General features: G+C 46.8%; 1 protein-coding gene across 2 annotated transcripts in view; it reads left to right on the forward strand.

Moving 5' to 3' along the window:
- The window catches only part of SNX1 (sorting nexin 1), a 749,531-nt gene that overhangs the window by 113,222 nt on the left and 609,413 nt on the right, over positions 1-26,896 (forward strand). For both annotated transcript variants that reach the window (XM_078684988.1, XM_078684989.1), the window contains exon 2: positions 10,510-10,657. In XM_078684988.1, the coding sequence (XP_078541114.1) occupies positions 10,510-10,657 (148 nt within the window). The remainder of the gene's footprint in view (positions 1-10,509; positions 10,658-26,896) is intronic.

Below are 26,896 nucleotides of genomic sequence, written 5' to 3' on the forward strand. Positions count from 1 at the left end.
AAGACAGTTGCGAAGTCAACTGCCCGATTATCAAGAGAGAGATTCCCTGAATAATTTAGCTCGGAAATGGGTCATGGACACTGCGAAATATGATTTACAGTCTGTCATGGAAGTTTTCCATCAATGGGAAACAGCGACACAGAGATGTGTTCGAACAGATGTGTGTTTTTCTTTGCGAGGATTTAGAAGACAATGATCAGGATTGCCTCCCACAAGAGATTTGTCGTATAAGGTTTAAGTTTAGTCTGGGTATGATTGTAGGTCCCGATGTAGAAGAAGCAGTTGAAATGCTATTATCACATCGAAGTAAGGGAAGTAGTTCTGGGTCACCATCAGAATCTAGTGCATCTAGTAAGAAAAAGGCACGACAATACCCTATGAGAGAAGTTCCCCCACAGTGGAGAGAGGGTGACGCGACAGCTGTCCCACCTGTCCTGCCCCACTTTCACCGAGTATGGGTACATGTTCCATGGAAGCGAGCAGAAGTTTTAGCACTCAAACAAACACTACCAGATCCGCGTAAAAATCCTGCAGGGTACTATAAAGAATTGTCGCAAACTGCATGTATTATGAATTTAGCCGATATCGATATGTTATTCGGGAACGTTGTTCCACAGCCTTTATGGGGAAAAATTCGTCATGAAGATCATGACCAGGAATTAGGTGACACGTGGGCTAATATTACTGTTGCAGATGCACGACAAGTTGGTGGTGCAAAACCTGAGCCCCTGATAGCGGAACTACCTGGTAGAATAGTAGATTACATGAAGACGATAATGCCTGCGATACGTGTAAATTGGGATAAGTTATCTGCATGCAAGCAAAAGAAAGAAGAAACTGTGTCAGATTTCTTCACCAGATTTGAAGAAACATTCATTGATCACAGCAGTCAAGATATGACCACAGAAGGTGGTCAGAGATTGTTCGTCGATAAATTTGTGCACAATCTGCTTCCAGACTTGTGTAGAAAATTGAAAGATTCAGAAAGTTCTTGGGCAGTCTCATCTTCAGCCCAGATATTAGCTACCGCACAGTACTACGAGAATAGAGACAAGGATGAGAAAGATAAAGTAGAGAAGAAAACTAGAGAACTCAAAACGAAGGTTTTGCTACAGCAAGCATATCCTCCACGTGGTGGTGGTAATAGAAATAATAATGGTCCGAATCACTACCGGAACACTTTTCAGCAGCCGCAGAGAAACTTGCAGAGATTCGATTACAATCAAAACCGCGTAGGTCCCAATCAGTGTTTATACTGCAAACAAGAAGGCCATTACAAATATGACTGTCCTGCCCTGCCGCAACGTACAAGCGAGTTTTCTGGTGTACGAGGTCGTGGTAGTCAGCAAGCGCCCAAAGGTAGAGGGCGTGGAAACACCCCTCAGGACACACGTCCCCTTCCACCACAAAACTCTATGAACAGGTTTGACCAGCAAAATAACGTATCTGATAGGACAGCTCAATACTACGTCGATGAGTATTACACAGAAAATGAGCAGTGGGAGAATAACGATTGCTAGGACAGCCTTAGACGAAGAGAGGGAGTTGTTTCAGTTCCAGTAGATCAGAGTGGACCTTACGTTGAGGTGATTACATCGGGTGTGTCAGAACCTTTTCTGTTGGATACTGGTGCTACAAAGAGTTCTATTATGCACTCCAAACTCCCTGGCGCACCTTTGTCTGGCGAAATGAACGTTTCCGTAGGTTTTTCTGGCGCCCCGGTTAGAAATCCGATTTCTGACCCTTTATCTCTTTCTGTTGGTCCTTGTGAATTCGAAGCACCCCTTATTTTGACAACAGGTTGTGGTGAAAATTTGCTAGGATTAGATTTGCTAAAAAGATTGTATGCGACTTTGTACTGTTCTCCCTCAGGAGTACAACTGACTTTAGGTAAGAAAGTGGTCTCTCCCATGTATTTGTCGAGAAATACGCTTCCAACAGAATTGACACTTCTTCCGGATATTCTTTGGACTACTGGTCCGAATGATGTAGGTCTTTTAGAAATTCCACCGTATGTTGTAACATTTAAGTCGAATGTCAAAATGCCACGAATTCCCCAATACAGAATATCCAATGAGGGCGAAAAAGCTTTGCTAGCGATTGTTTACGAGTTGATTGAGAAAGACGTAATTGAGGAAACGCGAGGCAATGTTTGCAATAGTCCTGTTCTGCCTGTTTTAAAACGAACTGACCCTTCTCAGCCACCTGTGTATAGATTTGTGATTGATCTTAGGGAAGTAAATAAGATAGTGGTGCCACAATTCCCAGTTGTCCCCGACATTACAACATTGTTGACTATGATTCCAGCATCCGCATCATGGTTTTCGGTGATTGACCTGAAGAATGCTTTCTTCAGTATCCCGATTGCGGAGGAGAGCAGGGATATTTTTTCCTTTAGTTTAGGTGGTCGCAGTTTCCGCTTTAAACGCGCTCCTCAAGGCTACTGTGAGAGCCCCTCAATTGCGTCAAGCTCTGAAAAGTCAGCTTGACGCAATGGTTTTGCCCAAAGGTTCCACTCTAGTACAGTACGTGGACGATTTGCTCATAGCTGCGGATACTGAGAAAATATGTAAAATGGCCACGTTGGCACTACTGCGTCATCTATGTGATCTACATCACAAGGTGTCACTTTCCAAGCTCCAATATTGCCGACAAGAAGTGACCTACTTAGGTCATCTCTTTTCGAAGGAGGGAAGGAAACTGACCCCAGAAAGAATTCAGGCAATAGCGAAATTAAATGTGCCAAGAACGCAGAGAGAAGTACGCGCTTTCTTGGGCATTACATCGTACTGTAGACAGTGGATTCCAAATTTTTCGTTATTAGCCAAACCCTTATTGGCACTAACGTGTACAAATACACCCAATCCCATTCCTTGGTCCGATGAGTGCCAGAAAAGTTTTCTCGAATTACGCACAGCATTATGTTCGGCCCCTGTGTTAGGTAACCCCAACTACAGTAGGCCTTTCACATTATATGTCCACGAGAAGGAGGGCTGTGCATTGTCTGTGCTGACTCAGTTATACGGAGATAGACAACGGCCATGCGCCTATTTTTCGTCAACTTTGGATCCAGTAGCACGAGCATTGCCAAGTTGTCTAAGGGCCACAGCAGCAGCAGCTGTTTCTATTCGACAGTCTGCAGGCCTAGTAATGAATAATACACTAATTGTGATGGTTCCGCATGCAGTAGATACATTGTTAAATAGGACCAAGACACAGCACTTAACTAGTGCTCGACTGTCCAGTTATGAATTGACGCTACTAGCGAGCCATGTGCACATCAAAAGATGCAGTACTCTGAACATAGCCACATTGTTACCAATTGCTGAGGAATCGGATGCTTCAGAAAAGCACGATTGTTTCCTCAGGACGGAGGAGGAGACCAAAGGGAGAGTTGATCTATCCGATACTCCTCTCGCCGAAAGTGATGGTACATTATGGGTGGATGGTTCATGCTTTAAACTCCCAAATGGTAACGTGACTACAGCGTATGCTGTCACAACTCTGCACACAATCGTTGAAACTGCGCGAATACCACATGGTTCGGCTCAAGCCGCCGAACTCGTGGCACTGACGAGAGCATGTGTGTTATCAAAAGGAATGAAAGTGACTGTCTATACCGACAGTCAGTATGCTTTTGGAGTGGCTCACAGTTTTGGTCGATTGTGGAGAGAACGTGGGTTCCTGACTTCGCATGGAGCTAAGATTCAGCATGGTCAGTTGGTGACTGAGCTTCTTGAATCGCTGACGTTGCCCCTGAAAGTAGCAGTTGTAAAATGTAGTGCACACAAGAAAGTGATCGATGATGTTGGTCGTGGAAATGCATTTGCTGACGAAACTGCTAAAGAAACGGCAAAGAATGTGATGAGCCGAATGTATGTTGCGAGCCCAGAAAGATGGACTGGTGATGTTGGAATGTGTGAAGACACGATAGAAAGTGTGAAGTCCATCCAAGCTGAGGCCACGGAGAAAGAGTTAAGCATGTGGAAAGAAAGTACAGGGAGAATGGATGTAAATGGTTGTTGGATTGAATCGACAGAGCAACAAAGATGGATGTTACCCGATGCGTATGTGCCTGCAGTGGTTACAATGGCTCATGGGATGGCCCATATCAGCGCGAAAGGGATTTGCGAGTTGTTGGCCCCAGTGTGGAAGAATTCAGGGATTCCCAAGTGTGCAGAAAATGTTGTCAAGAATTGCATGGTATGTCTGAAGCACAATCCTGGTAGGGGAACTCCAACTCCAGCTGGTCATTTCGCACCTCCTACGTATCCGTTCGAGGTTTTGCAGCTAGATTTCATACACATGGAGAGGTGCAACAACTTAAAATATGTGCTCGTGGTTGTTTGCGCCTTCTCAAGGTGGGTAGAAGCCTATCCCCTAAGGGACAATACTGCCTTGTCCACAGCGAAAGCCCTTGTGAAAGAGTTCTTCCCCAGGTTCGGAATGCCTAGAATGGTCTGGTCGGACAACGGAAGTGAATTTGTGGGTAGTGTGATGAAACGAGTGTGTGAAGGGCTAGGCATTAGTCAGAAGTTCCACGCTGCAAATCACCCCCAATCAGCTGGATTAGTGGAATGTTACAATGGCACGCTTAAACTTAAATTGGCCAAAATCCAAGCGAGCACGGGTCTTAAATGGCCCGACGCTCTACCCTTAGCACTCCTATCCACCAGAATGACTGTGCATTCGCGAATGAAACTCAGCCCCTATGAAATAGTCTTTGGTCGACCCGCCAACATATGGGGAGTGCCTAGGCCCACGAAGTTTAGCGAGCTGCAACACCCCATTTTGCTCGACTATCTGTATGAATTGACGGCTAAATTGCGTGTTTTATATCAACAGGTCCACAACACCTTGCCTCCGGTTTCCGAGACACCGGGTCACTCCATTGACCCTGGCTCCTGGGTTCTGGTCAAGAATTTCCAGAGAACAAGAAACGACCAGCCCAGATGGACCGGACCGCACCTCGTCCTCCTGTCTACAAGGTCAACTGTTAAAGTGGAGGGGAAGGCCAATTGGGTCCACGGGATCCATTGTAAGAAAATACCCTTCCCTCTGCCACATGACCAATGGGTCCGGACAGGAGGCACTGACTCAAAGCGCACAACTGATGAACGCGTAGAAGAAGCTAAACGCGATTGTGACAGTAAGAACATTTTTCAAGAAACTACGCCGCCATCAGAACAATTGAACTCTGTGGAACCTGAGCTACTATTTCCGGACCAGACAGCACCCGGGAAAAGACGCTATAATTTCCGACCGAGAAAAACAGACTAAAGTAAAAGTGATTTATTCTTTGATCCGAGAGAAAAACCTGTGGACTAATAAAATAATAAGTTTTTCCTTCCAAAGTGCTATTTTGAAAATGCAGATTCTCCCATCTAGGTAACTTGCTTATTTTTGTTTTTTCGAACCGCCATCCGGGTTCCGCTGCTAGGGTCGCGGTTGACTAAAGACTTTTGGGTGCAGCTGACAACAATAGGTTGCCGGTTCCAGTTGGTCGAAGGGAGCCACCCTAGACTGACGGAAGCATCCTTTAGCAGAAACAACCTACCGCCGCGGGCAGCACCTTAGAGAGGATGGAGTTTCCTGATGTGGAGAGAACTGCCAGACAAATGAACTTTAAGCAGAGACTTTTGAAAACAATGAGAAAGAAATTTTTTATAATGATGTGTATTTTTATGATATTTAGCGTAATGGTGTTTTTGATAAGCTATGCTTTATTCTCTTTTCATGTGACATTCACGCCTACTACATCGCCCATACCTCCCCCTACTGTTTCCTCTCATTCTTTCCACTCTTTGCCTGACCACGAATCAAATAGGAGATTAGAGTTCATTAATAACTCCTTCATTCAGCTATTACACCAACACCAACTTGTGATGAACACAACCAACTGTTGGGTGTGTGGTCTCATGCCCCACACCACGGATAGAGGTATCCCCTATTTGGTCCTGCCATTTAGTCACAATGGGTCAGTATGGGCATATAGGACAATGTTCATATACGCACGAGAAATCCAACCCCTACGTTCTGTAAAAGACAACCTCAAGACTAGCGCTCTAGTGAAGGGTATAGTTGACATGATCAAGGAAGTGACTTCTTACGAAGATACCCCAGACGATGAGATACTTGCATATGTAGGTTGGAATGTGACCGGATATGGCACTACACTAAGTGAGAAACAGCAAGCCAAGAGATCGTCCCCTATCTGGATCGTACCCCATCAAGGTCACCTGTGTCTGCAAGGTATTGGTAGGAATCCCAGAGCTCAGCTAGGGAAGAGTGTCTGCACAGAAACGTATGTTTTTGGATCTCAGACTTCCCCCGCCTTTTTAGCCGCAAAGGGTACTTATTTCATCTGCCACGATAGAGCCTATACATGGTTGCCCCCTGACTTCTCAGGCTCATGTTTTGTTTCATTCCTGTTACCTCCCACCTACACAGCAGCGGCGGATTACCATCGGACAAGGGTAGTTAGAGGTGTTTTGAGTAAAGAAGACACTGCGGGTCAAGAATTTGGTGACTTTGCAATGGGTATTCTGCCGTTCTGGGGAGCCATGGTTAACAGCAGAAACATAAGGCAATTGACAAGGGTAGTTGAATCCACCGTGATTGAAACTGCCGGTGCCCTTAGTAACCTGACTGCTGAGCTCCAGTCGGATCGACTGATGACCCTTCAGAACCGGGTCGCTTTGGATGTAATACTTGCGGACCGGGGTGGGGTATGCAAATTGATCCAGTCCAGTTGTTGCATTTTTATTCCGGATAATGCTCCAACAGTGTACAGGGCCATCTCCAAACTACATAAGATTTCCGAATCTATCCATGTGGACAAAGGAGATTGGTCATTAATGGGATGGTTCTGGGGGCTGATATCTGCCTGGGGATGGAAAATTCTGATGGTCATTGGGATGGTCTTAGCCATTCTTTTCCTGTTCTGTCTATGCATACAGTGTGCTCCTGCAATATGTGGCCTCTGTGCTACATCATGTGTAAGGAAGCCTGTGTCAAGACACGAACTCAGCACTAGAATGATGTTACAGCAACACCTCAATGACTTTATGAATATAGATCCGGACTCAGATTAACATAAGGATAGATTAATTGCCTATGTAAGGGCAAAAGGAGGGTCTGTGGTTCTGAAAAATATGGATCCGTAATAGTACCGGACTCGAGAATAAAAACTTCGTCGAAATAGGACGAATTTGGTATCAAAAGACCGGAAATGACGAGTACATCAAGCACATGTATTTTCAGTATATTCGAGTGACAATTTCACCTCGAAATCGTCATTTACCTTCTGAACCCTTAGTTGCATGTTGCCCTCTACATAGGCCTTAATCCAGTCGAATTTGATTCCACAAGGACACGTACTCCTTAATCGACTTCTTCCTGACCCCAGTACAAGTTAGAACCATTGCCCCAGGCCGAACTCGTTAGGTCAGTTCCCTCCCAGTGGCCAAGCAAGATAGTATCTAGGCCCAACCGGCCATAAAGACATTTCAGCACGCACACCTGCCATATCTCGCTCACATCTTTCTTCACTCCTTTTCCTCACTTATTTTATGGTGGGGAGGTGACCATCTTTATTAGGGGTCCAGCGATATCTGATGAAATGTTGGGCCTTGCCGGATGATTTGTTATGGGTATCACGACGTGAAATATGTACATGTCATCATGACTCTGCTTTCTTTTTGTAATCAGTAACCATAAATGAAATACCGCGCACCCAAGGAATGTTTCGCCAAAGGGCAAATGTTATGTATAAGAAGAGAAGCCTAACTTTGTGAAAGTGTGCAGTCTCCTGAATATACTGGCATTGTACTTCTAGGACCCTGTCACCTTGGTTGCAGCCAATAAACTAATCTTTGACTTCACCTAGAAGACTCTGAAGTTTCTGTGGGTCTGACCCAGGAGAACCCGAGGTCTTTGGTGTGTTGATCCCCTGGCACCGCTGGGTTACCGGTTCGGTACCGGTTCCTAAAAACCCAGTACCTCAGAGGAAGAAGTCCAGGGTGGAAAAAAGTACTTCTTTTTCGCCAGGATGTAGTCTGAATGCGTGTGCACTCATCCAAGATTTAACTGAATGAATAAAAAGTCATTTATAAAGCATGTACTAGGGACCTCAAGGAATTCTAGTCTCAAATAATAGGGAGGGGGGGGGAGGTGTCAGTGAACAAGTGTCATGTTTCTGGGCCTAATGGACCTCAATGAATTATGTACTGGTTCTTTTTCTAAAGTGGTGTGTTTTAGGAGTTAAAAATCACATGTTCTTTTAGGTGTATAAAATTAGGACTTTATGGGGACACAGATTATGGGTGATTTACCCCGTCCAGGTATCTGAGCTGAGCTGTGCAGGAGTGAGAATGCGGACTGCTCCTCCATGCGTGAATTCATCATATGGCCACATCACTGGTCAAAGAGGTGCCTCAAGTGTAAAGTTTTCTATCGTTCTGTGGCTGATAATCAAAGTCCATATTAATCTTGTGGCACTCTTATTCGTGGTATAAAATAAGCAGAATAGCATGCTCATCCATTCACCGAAAGTGCTACGGTGTCTTATCAGGTTATGAAGTGCAAATTATGAAAGGGTCACCTTATGCCGAGGTACGGCTATGCGTATTTGAATACTGCCTTGTATGCCCTTGCTCTGTCATCTTGTGGTAGGACAAAGTGGGTAGAGAATTAACGATTAGACCTAGGGTCTGATTTATACCTGGGTGAATGGATGTAAATCCATTGGCATGATGAAGTACTTTACTCCCTCCATACCGAGGGCCCTTTGTCTGCTAAATTCATACCTATCCACTGGCCCAGCAGCCATGTCTTCATATTGGCAGTAACTTCTCTCACAACGTTTCCTGCTAGTGTATTAAAAGTTTGACAGAGTGATCTGTCTATATGATGATACCATCCATTAAATGTTTAACTTGTTTTTGTACTTGAGAAAACCGATCACCAAAGCCGGATTTTGTTTTTGAATGTTTTTGAATAACAAAACCTAATGACCCCTATACCATGAGAGACTTTTCCCATGGTTTGGTATAAGTTTGCAGTTTTCACAGCCCCTTACTACCATGTTTTACCTGACGGTAATATCACGGAAAACAGATCATCTGACTGCTCACTCTAAAATGGACAGATGCCTGAATGGCCAAAACTATGATGGCTCTTACTCTGTCAAACTTTCAGAGGAGTTTGTCACCGACAGAGATGGTGTAGTCTCCATCGCTGACCTACTTAAAGTCCACCGTCCGTTTGGCAGAGAGGGCACTTGATAGCTGGTATCACGGAAAACCTGTCTGCTAAACTCTAAATCCGCCCCTTCGGGTCCAGTAGTTATATTTTTGTATGCTGCAAATGAGATTTCGTCTTCTCGGTCTCACCCTGGTGTGGCCTGGTTTTAAGAGGTAGCAGAGCACTATAAAGCAGAGGTCTTCAAACTGGGGGGCGGGCCCCCCTAGGATGACCCCAAATGATCCCAGGAGGGGGGTGCCAGGCTCTGGCCAAGAGAATCACTATGCTGATAACCAAGCAGCTCTGTACTGAGTCATCACTAACATCTTTTGTTGTTTATATCCTGGCTGGGAGAAGGTGTCAAAAGGGAAGGGACTCAAAATATTCTTCAAAACCTCCACCCCCATTTCTAATAATCACACTATGGATACTATTAAACCTTAATAAGTCCTGCCTGGCCAGGATTGTATGTTTGGTAATCCTGTATTTGATTACATTTTTAAAACGATAACAGAACTTAACTGCAATGTTTAAATATGTCTCTACATATTTAAACATTACGAGTTTTTAATAGAATTGTGAAAGATTTTGAAGGGGCCCAGTGATTTTTATTCCCCCGCGGTGGCGCCGGATTATAAAGTTTAAAGACCACTGCTATAAAGAGAGAAACTTAAAAACACTGCAATTCACTGGTAGTGGAGACTGACAAATTTGGCATAAAAGGATCATTTACCTTGTTTTTCTATTTAGAAAATGTTTTGGGAGTGTGGGGGTAACAATTCAGGAGTCCATAGCCAGACTTCTATTGCTGTCACTCTAATATAGTGTGTTATGTTGAAAATGCCTAGACTTCTTATTTTTCACGAGGCCAGTGGTAGGTTTTAATTAAAAAAAAAAAAAAAATCTTTTAGGCATTTTCCACTTATGGTCTTGTATTTGGTAATTTGCTTTCCTTGGTGTTGTGAGAGTTGAGGGGGTTTTCATACTCTAATAAATGTGGACAAATAATGTATGTATTTAAATGTCTGTACTTTAAATGTATGCCTTCTTTTAGGAGTCATTTGTTAGTAGGGATCAAATGAGTTCCTTTGAATGTTTGTAACGAGGTCCAATGGTTCCGAAAAGCACTCTACCTGTGTCCAGATGCCTCTTTATTGTCATGGAATTCCTTTGCTACTCACAAGAGTCTATAGTTTTGGGTTACTTTATTTAATATTTAGGGTCCAGAGTCCGACTTGAGATTTTTTCTACTGCTGTTTCTTTTAGAGCAAGCCTCCTCAGCCTTTGAAGCGATCAAGCAATTCACCAGAGCCAGTCGCAATCAGCAGAGCTAGCGGTGACAGCAGTGGAGGTGGCACCACCACCCAGGAGAATGGCGTGCTTTTTGAGGATGAGGAGCAGGACCTGTTTGCACGTAAGAGACTGCATTGAAACGTCTTTAATATAAACAATGTGTAAAACTGCTGAGCTGGGATGGACTGCATTGTACAGCATCTTTGAACACCAGACTGAGATGGTACATCATGAAAAAGTAAATCAGAGTGGCAAGTGGCGAGAATCCTGGTTAAAATACAGCTGAATCTTCCCCCATCAAGTGAAGATGCCACTTGGCCAGTTTATACTGGCATAACAAGTATTTGAATGCCACAGCATGTACAAAAATTTGGAAAATCAATGAACCGCGTTTTGTTTTCATATTTACTAAAACAGTAAGAATGAAGCACTTTAAAAATGTGTTCTTTAGCAGTCCTGAGTGTTAAAGTACAAAAAAAAAGACAATGACCACGTTTAAAATTATTACAGAAGATTTTATGTAAAGCTCTATTCAAGTATCATCTCCAGGCTTTTGCAAAATCTTGAAATGTAAGCAAATTGTCGGGCGGTATGTTTCTTTGAAAAATTTTAATAAACAAAAGAAAGTGCCAGTGCTGATATGAGTAAAATTCATGCAACAAATGACCAAAACAGGACTTGACAAAAATCAAGAACGGGGATAACTATTTAATCGTTTTTTTATTTTAGCAGTGTTTTGGAAAAAAGAAGAAAGAAGGCTTCTCTATTTTTCATTTACAATTTTTCATTTACACGAGGACGTGTTTGCAAAAGGACACATACAAATTAGAGAAGTAGTTGTGGTTAATCAATCAGACAGTATTCCAGACATATCACAGACATTCAACACACATTCATACCACTCAGTGACGGGGATATAGAGGGTTTACAATTCTTAAAATATGTACACAATATACTACAAAATGAGCAAGGTGTATACTACAAGGTAAACAAAGGAACAGGCCACCGTCTGCGCATAAAATTTACAGAAATTGAAAAAACAATTAGTTTTTTACTGTACAATCCTAACTGAATCAGCAAACCACAAGTTTTTTAAATAGGACAACTAGGTATTGTACTAGCGACTAAGAGAGGACAACTATGGACTCTTGCCGCTCTTGCAGACTCCATGTGGCAAGGGCCTACGCGTTTCGAATCCCGCTGATTTTCCTGGGATTCTCTTCAGGGCCTTATGTAGTATCTGGATGGTAAAAAAGAAAATAAAACAAAGGAAAGCCGTGTTAAGGACACGAATTAGAAAAGAACTGTTAAAGGAGTTAGTTAAAAATTGGAGAGACCAACCATCAGCAAACTTAACAAAGTGAAATTCCATAACTCTGGAGTCTTGCCAGTGGCACAAAGTTTCATTTAACGTGGAAGGGGGGGCACACAATACTGTCATTAAGTGCACGAGGCATCGTTGGAATTGGCCTTCAAGTATAAAGAGCATTTTCCTTGCCTGATGTTCATGCTGTAGAAGCCTTCATCTTTAAGAAGTGCAGTCAATGGGCGCGCAAGGGGAAACACGGGGTTTCTACCTGTAAGAAGGATCGGCCCTTTAGATTCTACTCTTATATTAGCAAATCTAGTGAAGAATCGGGGTAAAGAGTGGTGCTTACCCGTGGCACTTGGTAACAGGAATTCCAGACGGCGTGCCGTTTTAGGTAATTAGAGACGGGGTTCTACGAAGTCAAAAAGAAGTGAAGAAAAACGAGGGTTAATAAGACGCTTAATATAGAGCGTGTAGGATGTCGAACAACTAGTGACTCGCTATTACCTCAATTGGTCTAGAAATTTACTATAGACCGGTTTGGGGGATTTTTTTTGGTGATGCAAAGGTTCTGCAGATTACAAAGAAAAAAAGAAAGAAAAAAACAACGGAGTCAGTAAAAATTATTTGGAAATTCAAACTATTCTATCCTAAGATCGCCAAAGGGTTATACTTACAGCTGTATTTAACTTGCATGTAAACGAGTCAAAAGTCCGGAGTTCAGTGGGCTGATGCCTAGGAGAATGGAAGATGGTATGAGTCCGGGTACAATTAGTAGCCATGATCTAAGGGAGTGTATAAGGGAGGACGCTTACCGCCTGGTTCGTGCGCAGACGCTTTGTCAGACTGGAAGGTATACGCTGGGGGGACTTGATTTAAATTCAAGCTAGAATGCAAGTAAAGAACGCCTAATTAGAGACCCGAACGTGGAAACAACAAGGGATAAAGGGGTAAAAAAGTTCTTAGCTTACTTGTAAAGCCTACCGGCAGCCGCCGGTCTGCTGGCGTTGCAACGGGTACTAATCTTTGGCGCATGCGTATAGCAGACCAGAGGTTACTGCTATCTGGCTTATATGGGGTTGGAAGGCGCGCTAAAGCGGCCGGTGCAAAGGCAACCTTTTGCCCCAATGCCAACCAGCTTAAAAAAATTATAAGGCAAAATTGGCATCTATTAAACAACTTGGATGAAAACCTGCAAGAATTGCCCTTATTCGCTTTTAAGAAGGAAAACAACATTGCCAATCACATCGTCCGTGCGGCTTTGCCTACATCTAAGCCGCCCACGTTACGACAAATGATGGGAATGCCCCCAGTGACGGGACACCATAAATGTGGCAGTTTCTTGTGTTGTGAATCCACAGTGGAAGGTTCCCTGTTCCAACATAATGGGATATCGTGGAAACACAATTCATTTAGTAATTGCAAAAGTAAGCATGTCGTATATGGCATAATATGTCCTTGTCTACTGCTGGATATAGGAAAAACCAGTCAAGAAGCACGACAGCGCATTTCTCAACATAAATCTAGGTTGCGACATAAAGTTGAGAACGCCCCATTGGTGCAACATTGGACACAAATGCAACACAAGATCAGTGACCTCAAATGGACGGTGATATCACGCATTGAAAAAGATCCTCGTGGGGGTGATATGAATTTACAACTGTCAAAACGGGAGGCATACCTTATTGTTAAATTTGACACGACGACTTCCGGTCTTAATGAACTGGGTGAAATCTTTAAATTGTGATAAGTTCCTTGCAATAATGTATTCCCAGATGTCAAGAGCAAACAGCGTGTCTACCGTCTGTGATATTAATGTACGCTGTAATTTCCAGACCACCTCATCTAGTTGATGATAGAATTTTAGTGCAACCATTCCAGGTACACCTCCTTGAGGTGGGTTCTGCTTTGTACATATTTTTATTAAATCTTTATTAATTTCCATTACCTTCTCTTTGTTTAAAGCTACCCGCGCAGCAGGCGCTGTAAATGGGTTCCTTTTAAAACCCTTTAAAAAAAACCTTCAAAAATGTTTCACTTTCTTTTATTAGTCTTGAGTGACGCTCCGGTTCTTTCCACGCTACGCTTCTTTGACTCCAGCCCGGGCCTTTGCACCGGCCGCTTTAGCGCGCCTTCCAACCCCATATAAGCCAGATAGCAGTAACCTCTGGTCTGCTATACGCATGCACCAAAGATTAGTACCCGTTGCAACGCCAGCAGACCGGCGGCTGCCGGTAGGCTTTACAAGTAAGCTAAGAACTTTTTTACCCCTTTATCCCTTGTTGTTTCCACGTTCGGGTCTCTAATTAGGCGTTCTTTACTTGCATTCTAGCTTGAATTTAAATCAAGTCCCCCCAGCATATACCTTCCAGTCTGACAAAGCGTCTGCGCACGAACCAGGCGGTAAGCGTCCTCCCTTATACACTCCCTTAGATCATGGCTACTAATTGTACCCAGACTCATACCATCTTCCTTTCTCCTAGGCATCAGCCCACTGAACTCCGGACTTTTGACTCGTTTACATGCAAGTTAAATACAGCTGTAAGTATAACCCTTTGGCGATCTTAGGATAGAATAGTTTGAATTTCCAAATAATTTTTACTGACTCCGTTGTTTTTTTCTTTCTTTTTTTCTTTGTAATCTGCAGAACCTTTGCATCACCAAAAAAAATCCCCCAAACCGGTCTATAGTAAATTTCTAGACCAATTGAGGTAATAGCGAGTCACTAGTTGTTCGACATCCTACACGCTCTATATTAAGCGTCTTATTAACCCTCGTTTTTCTTCACTTCTTTTTGACTTCGTAGAACCCCGTCTCTAATTACCTAAAACGGCACGCCGTCTGGAATTCCTGTTACCAAGTGCCACGGGTAAGCACCACTCTTTACCCCGATTCTTCACTAGATTTGCTAATATAAGAGTAGAATCTAAAGGGCCGATCCTTCTTACAGGTAGAAACCCCGTGTTTCCCCTTGCGCGCCCATTGACTGCACTTCTTAAAGATGAAGGCTTCTACAGCATGAACATCAGGCAAGGAAAATGCTCTTTATACTTGAAGGCCAATTCCAACGATGCCTCGTGCACTTAATGACAGTATTGTGTGCCCCCCCTTCCACGTTAAATGAAACTTTGTGCCACTGGCAAGACTCCAGAGTTATGGAATTTCACTTTGTTAAGTTTGCTGATGGTTGGTCTCTCCAATTTTTAACTAACTCCTTTAACAGTTCTTTTCTAATTCGTGTCCTTAACACGGCTTTCCTTTGTTTTATTTTCTTTTTTACCATCCAGATACTACATAAGGCCCTGAAGAGAATCCCAGGAAAATCAGCGGGATTCGAAACGCGTAGGCCCTTGCCACATGGAGTCTGCAAGAGCGGCAAGAGTCCATAGTTGTCCTCTCTTAGTCGCTAGTACAATACCTAGTTGTCCTATTTAAAAATCTTGTGGTTTGCTGATTCAGTTAGGATTGTACAGTAAAAAACTAATTGTTTTTTCAATTTCTGTAAATTTTATGCGCAGACGGTGGCCTGTTCCTTTGTTTACCTTGTAGTATACACCTTGCTCATTTTGTAGTATATTGTGTACATATTTTAAGAATTGTAAACCCTCTATATCCCCGTCACTGAGTGGTATGAATGTGTGTTGAATGTCTGTGATATGTCTGGAATACTGTCTGATTGATTAACCACAACTACTTCTCTAATTTGTATGTGTCCTTTTGCAAACACGTCCTCGTGTAAATGAAAAATTGTAAATAAAAATAGAGAAGCCTTCTTTCTTCTTTTTTCCAAAACACTGCTAAAATAAAAAAACTATTAAATAGTTATCCCCGTTCTTGATTTTTGTCAAGTCCTGTTTTGGTCATTTGTTGCATGAATTTTACTCATATCAGCACTGGCACTTTCTTTTCTTTTAGTATTTTGGCTCAGCCTTGCTGATCAGAGCCACCCCGTAGTTGTTTTCTCTTTGAAAAATGTGTCCGCCCTACCACCAAACAAGCTCACAGCACATGATCCCTTTAACAGACCCAGTTCCAGGATTTGTGATATGGGGAAGCATGTACATAGTAAATGGAGCTCACTTGAACCGTGGTATATGGGGTTTCCTTTCCACACCAGAAGCAGAAGGGGTAAAGCCCTATTTTACGAATATAGAACTGTATTGAAGTTACAATTACTCTATCTTCCAAACAAAAGAAGGAAGGTTAATTCTCTGTATAATCCTAGCTAAACGATCGGGAACCTCCTTAAAGAAAAAAATAATTAAGTGTGGGAAGAGCACATGTGAGATGCAATTTACATGCCTATAGTACTCGTGTGATTGTGAGTAAAACATCTTATCTACTGAGTGAAAGGGTGTGCTTTTTATGCGCATTTCCATAAGTGGATGCTAATGATCCATTAGGAAGCCGTACTATTGCAAAGCACAGACAGGTTGTTAAGTTGATTTTGCTGTCACCGATGAAGCACAGTTTATCTACCCGTAGAACGTGCTTATAATCATGGAAACTGATTGATCATCCCTTATTTGGCTTCCTAATCTGGGTAGGAACTGGACAGATTCTAAATATCCCACAGAGCTGCCACTCACGCGAAGCCCCTTTGTTTACTGAATTACCCCTTGGAGCCAAACACACAACTATAGTACCCCTCTCTGAACATTTCAGGCGTCAATGCACACCACCTAGCCTCTTAGAGAATTGTATGAATCCCCAGAATCCAAAAAAACATTAACTGTTTCACAGAAATATGCAACTGATTTTATGATGGGCTCCAGAGTATTTCCCCGCCCCCTCAATACCTTTCTGAAAGCTCATAGCCTCTTACACACCATCCTTCAGAAGATGCCAGCCTTTTTTCGCATATTCATACTTCTAATTGAGGCATGCCAAGGAATTTTGAGGTCAAATACAGAATCAGTGGGTTTGCCATCTTTATGAAAGGCTCTCATTATCAGCAATATTTGAGCTGTGTGCAACTACGTAGAATCATGTTAGTGTTTTTATTAATGTTTAGGTGCTGTACAAATCCACAATTTAAATAGCTTGTTGTAGTTCTAATCCCAGATTATTTGAGTGACTAAAATATACAATGATGTTGCATCTTTTTATCTGAAAGACACGTTAGTGATAGATACGTAAAGTTTTCTGCTTAGCAGTACCCCTGCGCGTCAGTAGGTGGTGTCCTGCGGCTCCGCGTCCGTCACTGGCGTCGTAGGCGCTGAGAGGACGTCACGGAGAGTACTTGGGTGCCACCCACGCGCGCTGAAGTCCGTTCTTTCTTTTTCCGCACCGAAAGCGCAGATCCGGATTGAGCACGTACCTCAGTCATTTTTTGACTACTTTTTGAGACTTTTGTCTCCTTTGCTCGTCTCCTGGTGCACATAGGGATGCCTGGCTTTAAGTCTTGTGGGTTGTGCTGCCGTAACATGTCGGTGGCGGACCCCCACGATATGTGCCTCTACTGCCTGGAGACCGACCATGACTCCCGAAATTGTTGAGGCTGTCAAGCCATGAGCCGAAGGCCTTGCGGGAGCGGCGTCGGAAGTTGCTGGAGGTCCGGCTCTCCTCTCACCGCCGCTCAGGGTCTACGGGCCGTCCACGGGACCGCTCGTGGGACCAGAGCCGTCGCTCCTCGGGCTCTTACGTCTTCGCCTTCAGATTTTGGTAAGCGACGCCATAAAAAGAAGTTGAAGAAGCGTGTTCTCTCTCTGATGTCGCTCCTCGTAGGCAGACAAGGGGGACAGGGGCTCTGCCCCTGCGGCTCCTCTGGAGCGGCTCTGCCCCTGCGGCTCCTCTGGAGCCTGGGAGTCCTGCGGCCTACCCGCCATACCCGGGTCCGTTGGCGACTCCCGAACAGATGCAAGAGTTTTTTTTTTTTTTTTTGAAGTTCAACACTGCTTTATTGGATATGACAAGGCAAAGTACACAGCTGTTCATGCCTACAACCCGGAGGCCGGCAGCATACATCGGTAATTATAACACAGCCTTGTAGCCGCCATCCCGGAGGCTCGGCGGCGCAGTTTATGCACTAGTGATGGTAGGTACACAGCCGATGGTGCAAGGTCCCTAGAGGATGAGCGGCAGCAGAACAGTGTTTTCAGGGTCAACATTTAATGACAAAACAGTAATGAAAATATTCCCCAACATGGAAGAAACCAAGAGGCAGTACACTTTTCCTTGAATCAAGAAACATTGTCAAATCAGTGAGGTGGTCTAGATAGGCAGTGCAGCGCGGCCCTCCGCAGTCGCGACATCATGTTCTGAGCTATCTACTAGCAGAACCGAGGTCAGGTATATGTGCTGTGGCTTGTATGCATTGCGCCAGGATGAAAGAAGAATGCGGGAACGTGCAGAGTATAGTGTATGGGACCATGGTCCTATGTAGAGGTGTGGGGAGGGGGGGGGAAACACTCACTACCAGGATGGAGGGACCCTCAGCGGTGGGTAGGGGGACCATCGGTGCGGAAAGCTGGCTATCCCGGCTCAAACCGCAAAAGCCAGAGCATGTCCCCGCCCAACCACAGATATATGTGATGGCTGTAGCAAGAGTGAAGGGTCCGTGTTAGGGAAGCGTACGATCTAGCATCAGGGAGCAGCAGGGTCCTCCTCAGGCATATCCGCCTGGACCGATCTATGGAGCATATAGCACACTAGGGGACCCCATATGTCTCTAGGTTTACAGGACGTAGGTAATAAGTCGGCAAAAGTATTGTGTTGGTCTTGACAGTAGATCAAGTCCGCAAGCCAGTCCTTAAATTTGGGCGCCCTGCCCCGGCCCCACCGACAGGCCACGCGCCTTTTGGCCACTAGTAGTGCAGTGTCAACAAATTTCCGGCAAGAGCTAGGGATCTGCTGAGTGTATCCGAGAAGCGTAACCAAGGGGTCCATAGGCACCGTAGTGCTTGTCATGTCTGTAAGGGCGATTCAGAAAAGGGGGGTGGTGATGAACAGAGTGTCTGAATTAAGCAGACCACTCCTACCCAGTCCAAAGATCAGGGCTTGATCCATCACCGTTATTTATCTCAGTGCCCCATCCCAGCTCAGAACCTGGCTATATGCAAATTAGTCTGTCCCTGGCCCAGTGCATCATGGGAACAGGGCAGACCAAACTACCAAGCCAATTCTTCACCAGAAAGGAGACAAGCTACCGGGGACCGGTTTCTGGCATTTCAGCCTCTTCGGCCCGGCTTGCTTGAATCCTGATGGAGCAGTGAGAAAGGGACTCATGTCTGAGTATACCCTGCCACACCTATAGTGGCCAAAAACGATTCAGAAAAGGGGGTGGTGATGAACAGAGTGTCTGAATTAAGCAGACCACTCCTACCCAGTCCAAAGATCAGGGCTTGATCCATCACCGTTATTTATCTCACTGCCCCATCCCAGCTCAGAACCTGGCTATATGCAAATTAGTCTGTCCCTGGCCCAGTGCATCATGGGAACAGGGCAGACCAAACTACCAAGCCAATTCTTCACCAGAAAGGAGACAAGCTACCGGGGACCGTAGTCTGGTCTGCCCTGTTCCCATGATGCACTGGGCCAGGGACAGACTAATTTGCATACAGCCAGGTTCTGAAACTGGGATGGTGCAATGAGCTAAAAAACGGTGTTGGATCTAGCCCTGATCTCTTGACTGGGTGAGAGTACTCTGCTTAATTCAGAGACTCTGTCCATCACCACCCCTTGTTGTAAATAATTTTGTCCACCCTAAGCGTGGAAGGGTATACTCAGATGTGAGTCCCTTGCTCATTGCACCATCAGGATTCAAGCAAGCCGGGCCGAAGACGCCTGAAATGGCAGAAACCGGTCCCCGGAAGCTTGTTTCCTTCCCAGTGTAAGAATTGGCTTTTGTAGTCTGGTCTGCCCTGTTCCCATGATGCACTGGGCCAGGGACAGACTAATTTGCATACAGCCAGGTTCTGAAACTGGGATGGTGCAATGAGCTAAAAAACGGTGTTGGATCTAGCCCTGATCTCTTGACTGGGTGAGAGTACTCTGCTTAATTCAGAGACTCTGTCCATCACCACCCCTTGTTGTAAATAATTTTGTCCACCCTAAGCGTGGAAGGGTATACTCAGATGTGAGTCCCTTGCTCATTGCACCATCAGGATTCAAGCAAGCCGGGCCGAAGACGCCTGAAATGGCAGAAACCGGTCCCCGGAAGCTTGTTTCCTTCCCAGTGTAAGAATTGGCTTTTGTAGTCTGGTCTGCCCTGTTCCCATGATTCACTGGGCCAGGGACAGACTAATTTGCATACAGCCAGGTTCTGAAACTGGGATGGTGCAATGAGCTAAAAAACGGTGTTGGATCTAGCCCTGATCTCTTGACTGGGTGAGAGTACTCTGCTTAATTCAGAGACTCTGTCCATCACCACCCCTTGTTGTAAATAATGTCTGTAAGGGCATCAGTCACTTGCTGCCAATAAGTAGCTACCTGAGGACATGCCCATGCCAAATGCAAAACGTCCGCACGGTCAGCGCGGCAGCGCGTACAACGGTCGTCCTCCGCCAGACCAAATCTAAGCTTTCGCACCGGTGTATAGTACATCCGTTGCAGGAATTTATAATGGATAATTTTGAATCTGCTACTTGCAGATAAGCGGGAGGTAAGGGCACAGCAGTATAGCCACTGTTCGTCAGTGATGTCAGCAGCCAATTCCACGGCCCAGCGTGCCCGAGCTTTGGATTCTGATAGCGGTGCAGCATCTCTGAGCTGACGGTAAAGGCCAGACACTAGATGTGTCCCATCCCGGGAGCTCACCAGGAAATGAAGTGGAGGGAAAACCTCGGGCTCATCCGGGAAGGCGGGGAGTATGTCCCGCATCCCCGCCCGTAAACGGATGTAATAAAAAAGTTCCAGAGGGTTGGGGCCGTGTGTCGCGAAAAAAAGGTCCACCGTTTTAAACTTACCATTAGCAAACAAGTCACCCCAGCAGGAGACGTGTAGTTTAGCACAGAGATTACGAAATCCCTGTTCCCACAATAAAGTGAGTGCAGGATGATAAGTTAGAGGCAGCCTCGGTGAGTAAAGCAGCTGGCACAGCGAACTCTTGGCCATGCGACGCCACGCATCCATCGTGCACGAAACGGAAGTGTTAGGTGTAATGATGGATGATTCTGGGCAGTGGAGTAACCCCGAGAGCGGGAGGGGGTGCACTATCCAGTCCTCGACCGCAATGTGTGGCATGTAAGGCGTAGGGGCCATCCAGTGGTAGGCAAAATGTGCCTGAGCACACTGGTAATATTCCTCGAAGTTCGGGATGTCGAATCCTCCTTTGTCGTAAGGCAAGGTCAGGGTAGCCCATTGAAGCCGTGCGGCCTTGCCGCCCCAAAAAAGTCTGCGGATCTCCATCTTCAGTGTCTTAAAGAAGAAAGCGCCTGGGAAGTAAGGAATGTTGGTAAACAGGTATAGGAAGCGGGGAAGAATAACCATTTTAATTAGAGATGCCCTGCCAGCCATGGAAAGCGGTAAGGTAAGCCAGCGATCTACGGAAGCTGTCAGCTTTGTAATAGCTACTCCATAATTGGCCCGCAGAGTCTCCTCCCTATCACGGGAAATACGTATCCCCAGGTAGCGGAGATCCGTTCGGCACCATTCCAATGGATAATCAAGAGGAAAGTCACTCACAGCTTCCGTCAAGGGGAAGATTTGGGACTTGGACCAGTTGATGTGCACACCGGACAATCCACCAAACAAAATGAACTCCCTGAGCAGGGGATTAAGATGTATCTCCGGGTGCTTGACATACAGGGTAATGTCGTCTGCATACAGGGGCACATCAATTTGTCGTTGCAAACATTGGACAGCCCCCTGTCGATGAAGTTGACGTAGGCGGCAGGCCAAAGGCTCAACAGCTATGGCAAACAATAAGGGCGAGAGCGGGCAGCCCTGACGCGTGCCTCTGGTGATGTCAATAGGGTGCGACAAATGTCCATTAATCAGCACTATTGCCGTAGGCCAGGTATAAAGTAATCGAACCCAGGATACAAACAAGGGTGGAAACCCCATGCTCGTCAACACAGAAAATAAATAGGACCATTCGACTGAGTCGAATGCTTTAGTTGCATCAAGAAATATGGCCGCAACAGGTGTTTCAGGATGCACAGTGCGTAGGAGAGAGAAAAGGGTACGAAGATTATGCGATGTAGAGCGGCCTGCCACGAAACCAGATTGATCGAGCAGCACAATCCTAGTCATCAGCAGCGATAACCGAGTAGCCAGGACTTTAGCGAGGATCTTTACATCGCAGTTTAAGAGGGAGAGTGGGCGATAGGAGTTACAAGAGTCGGGAGCCTTATCAGGTTTCAGTAAGGAGGTGATGACAACCTCGCGCATTGAGCCGGGTAAAACACCTTCTTCAAGGGATTCCAAGTAAACTTCGCGTAGGACAGGTGCCATGATATCGATGTACGTTGTGTAAAATTCAGCAGGTATGCCATCAAGGCCAGGGGCCTTGCCGTTCTGAAGAGACATGATGGCGTCCCGAATCTCATCGATCTCAACTGGTGCGGCTAAAAAAGTCCTATCCACATCGCTAAGCCAACACAGCGCAACATCCCCCAGGTAACCAGCATAGGACGCTGCGGACTCAGCGGCGGAAGTGTATAGTGAATGATAGTGTGTCACAAAAGTATTGAGGATGTCATCTGAGTTTCGGATAGTGATGCCCTGTGCATCTGTAAGTTCAAAAATAATATTGCGATCTCGTGGTGGGCGAGTGAGTGCAGCTGGTACCCTACCAGGCCTATCTCCCTCACAATATCTCCGGGCTTGCCAATGCTTGCCCCGGAACTTGGATTCTCTAGCAGCCTCTTCCTCAAACCTTGACAGAGTTTCCCTAAATGTAGCATGTAGTTCAGGACTAGGGTCATTTACCATGCGGTTTTCCAGATTCTTCAGTTCTTTCTCCAAGGTACCAATTGTGCGAAGAATATCCCGCAGGACCCCGCTGCTCTTAGAGATTCAAAAGCCCCTAATGGTCACTTTGAAAGCTTCCCACACGTGTTCAACTGAGTCAACTGACCCCTTGTTTCTGGGGAAAAAAGCAGCCACCTCTTCTCCCAGTTCAGTGCAAAATAGAGTGTCTAGTAAGATTTCTGGACGGAGCCTCCAATGTGGCCTAAGATTATCCCACCCGGGAATGCGAAGGTGGAGGACAACAGGGCTGTGATCAGAGTGCGTCCTAGGTAGGTGGGACACCCTCACGAGCTCCGCGGCAATCCCTCTGGTAATTAGAAAATAGTCCAATCTAGCCCATGTCCCCGTGTGTGAAGTGAAGTGAGTGCCCTCTCTCTTCAGCGGGTGTAAATGTCTCCAGGCATCCAGAAGGTCTCCCCCCACAATCACTCCTTCCAGTGCCTCACAAGCCCTTGGTTTATAGGAGCTCACTCCATCAGCTCTGTCTAAGTGTGGTATGAGTGCCAGATTGAAATCACCTCCCCATATGATGTGTCGGGAGCCTTCCGCCAAGATCTTGCCCCAGAGTGAAGTGAAAAATGTAGGTGTGTCCACATTAGGCGCATAAATTACCACAAACGTATAGGTGTCTCGACCTAGCCTGCCCCACAAAACCGCGCAGCGCCCTTCCTTATCAGCAAATTCTCCATACTTGTGAAACGGTACATTTCGGGCCACTAGAATAGCCACGCCCCTTGCATATGAAGAATAAGAAGAAAAAATTCGATCCCCCGCCCACCTGCTTGCAAATGCATTTCTGTCACGTGGCGGTAAGTGGGTTTCTTGCAGCAATACCACTTGAGCGTGATGCCTATCAAGATAGGCGATGACACTGCGACATTTTCTAGCATCATTCAACCCTCGCACATTCCAGGACAAGCAGGTTAAATGTACATTAGCATTCTGCATCGCCATAAGTCGGTCCACAGCCAAAACCAGGGTATCATGTAGGGCGAAGAGCCCGGGCCTACAGCACCATACCACCAAGGCCAGTTATACCATCTCAGAGTCTGCTTCCATATTTCAAGCATGTGTAGCCTCAACTCGTAACAATCCACCCCCCCTCCCACCCCAGCATCCTAATCATGCCAGTAGCCATTGAGTCCCACCCCCCATTCCACCCCCCGCCCCGCCGTTCCCACCCTTCGTAACAACAAAACAATCAAGAACATCTTTAAGGGGAGCACCCTGTGGGGGTAAAACATAGAGTACACACAGCCACTCCCTGATCTCTAGCTCCAGTCTGCGCCGCCCTCGGTGGAGCCTAGAGGCAAGAGAGCGGGCCTTGGTTTACATTACCACAGGCGTGTCGAGGCCATGCAGGATCGATGTCCATATTCAAGTCAGGTCCGGATGGTGATCAACAACCAGATAGTGCAGGCAAGCAGCTAGCGTGATCCGTGAGGGCAAGTGTTATTCGTTCTGTTCAGGCGGTAGTTCCTCGTGTTCCAGAGCCATCGCATCGTCTTGCCCCTCTCGCCGCGCCCTTCGGAGTGTTTTTAGAAAGTCTTCCACTTTCTGCGGATTTGTAAAGAATCGTTGTCGACCCTGATGAGTGATCCGCAGTTTCGCAGGGTACAGGAGAGCATAGTCTACTTGGGCTTCGCGAAGTTTTTTCTTCACGGGCAGAAATTTACGCCGTTCGTCCTGCACCATCGGTGTGAAATCCGGGTATATGGAAAAGGTGATGCCGTCGTATTGTAGGTTACGTTGAGTACGGGCCGCTCTCAGTGCCGCGTCCCGATCACGATAATTCAACAACTTGGCTATGATGGGCCGAGGCGGTAATCCGGGCTTGGGTACCGGTGCCAGGGAACGATGCGCCCGTTCTACGATGAACTGGGGAGAGAAAGCCTCCTCTCCAATCAATCCCTTAAGCAATTTCTCAATATAAAGTTCCATCCTGCCCGTGTTTGTAGACTCCGGCACGTTCGTGACGCGTATATTGTTGCGGCGGCTACGAGCCTCCAAATCCTCATTTTTCGCCGCTATGATCCGAAGTATATTATCCATCCGTGCCAGCTGTGTCGTATGGGTCGCGGTGGTATCTTCGGTAGTAGAAAGTCGTTGTTCCGCATCCGTCAGTCTCTCTTCATGGCGATCCACCTTATGAACAAATGCATCTAGGCGGGATGTGACACCGTCTACCTTTTCTACCACTGTCGCGAACCCCTGCCGCATTTCCTGAAAGAGGGCATGTAGATCAATGGCCGCAGCAGGAGGTGCACCAGCACCCGGAGGCACTCCAGCAGGTCCAGGATCATCAGGTCCCGATTTCGCGCCTTTTTTGGCACCCTCAAAGCTCAGCTTCGCCTGACGGCCGTCAACGCACCCCATGGTCGCGACCAGAAGCAGTCCTAGGCCACCGCTCGCCCAGCAAGTGCCAAATGTAGGGCTTCAAACGAAGTACCAGGCAGTGCAAAGACCCAGGCGGCCCACAGAAAACCCTGGCCGATGGCAGAAGGAGGCTGGGCAGGGGTGTCTCCCAAGGCTGCGTCGATATAATGAAGGTATCGACTGCTCCAACGGGGGGAGCAACCTGAATACTTAAGCTGATGATAAGTTCGCAGCCCAGTTGTCGGTCAGTGATTGCCAAGTCCAGACTCAAGGAGGGGGGGCAGCTCCCGGGCCCCGACCGTCTCAGACCAGCCGAACGCTAAGTGCAGGTAAACCACCCGCCAGCAGTATGAAGTCTTGAGCAGGGGGTCAGCGTCATCAGATGCGGGGTAAGTAGTGGAGGCTTACCAGCGTTCACGTTGCGCCCGGGTGCCGTCGCAGGGCATGTCACACTGGGCCGTCCCACGCTCCGGTCCCTCCAGCCTCGGTCGCCCAGCCAGTGGATCCCTTCAGCGGTTCAGGGCGTCCCCGGCACCTTCCACCTCAGTGAAGCAATCCGGGAGGCAGCAGTTGCGTCTGTCGGCACACAGGCGTTCCACCATTCGGTCCCTCTCCGGGCGGGAAGGGAACTAATCCCTGCTGTTCTCCACTCCGGGGGGGTATCGGCCAGCAGGGGAAGGGGGCCAGGCTGGACAGCGGAACCCCCACAACGCACCTTCTCAATCACCGCCTTTGGTCCAGGCTTCTTCTCCGTCCCCAGGCCGTTTTTCCGAGATGCAGCCCAGTCACCTCGTGGCCGACCCCGGACTCTCGTAGTTCTCCGTCCCGGCGCTCATCGTCCACCGGCACCAGGTCAGCTCACGGCGAAGATTAAAGCAGCAATAACTTCGGCCCCGTGGCTCACAGCTTCCCCAAACTCAGGACGAGTGTGAATTATGTTCGCCTGTACACAGCGATGCCTATCAGTGGCGATTCATCTGCCTGTGGTGTAGGATAATTATAGGATTTTTCTCCAAGGCGCGGGAGCTGCTCACTCAAGCAGCCATTCCGCTCGTGCGCCCTCTAGCGCCCACAGATGCAAGAGTTTCTTGCTGACATGGACCACCTTTTTAGGCCTCGGGCTCCCGCTGGCATGCCTTCCGGGGCCTGTGGTCCCGTGTCCAGATCCTGTTGGCCCAATGGAACCGCCACCGGTGCTAGCCCCGGCGCCACAAGATCCAGCGCCGCCGGCTCCGGCCCCGGCACCACAAGATGCAGCGCCGCTGTCTCCGGCCCGCCCTTGCCTCCTGCCCCGGCGCCACCTCAGGTGCCGCACTGGGTGCTGTTTATCCCCCCCTGCCCCGGTTCTCGAACCATTTCGTTCCGACCTGGGATCCACATTGGGATACAGCTCGGCCCTGGCCGGCGCCATTGTCTACTTTGTTCCCGACGCCGCTTGCTCCGACTCAGGAGTCAGACGAAGACTGGGACGGCTCTGAAAACCCCCTTGCCCGGAAGTGTGACTCCGAGCAGGATTGAGTAGACGACCTTCAAGATGCGGGCGCGCTTGATGTGTCTTCTGAGCCGGGGTTTGCCTCTCCTCCACCTACTATGGAGGAGGGCGCTTCCTACAATGTGGTGTTGCGTCGGGCTGCGGAGGCTCTCCATCTCGACCTCCCTATGGTGGCCCTTAAGACCAACCTCCTTACGGAGGTGCTCCAGACACCGTCTACGTCGTCGGAGACGTTGCTCCCTTTCAATGAGGCTCTCACCGAAGTTCTC

This window comes from Lissotriton helveticus, chromosome 3_2 (assembly GCF_964261635.1).
Source record: "Lissotriton helveticus chromosome 3_2, aLisHel1.1, whole genome shotgun sequence".
Taxonomy (NCBI): Eukaryota; Metazoa; Chordata; class Amphibia; order Caudata; family Salamandridae; genus Lissotriton; species Lissotriton helveticus.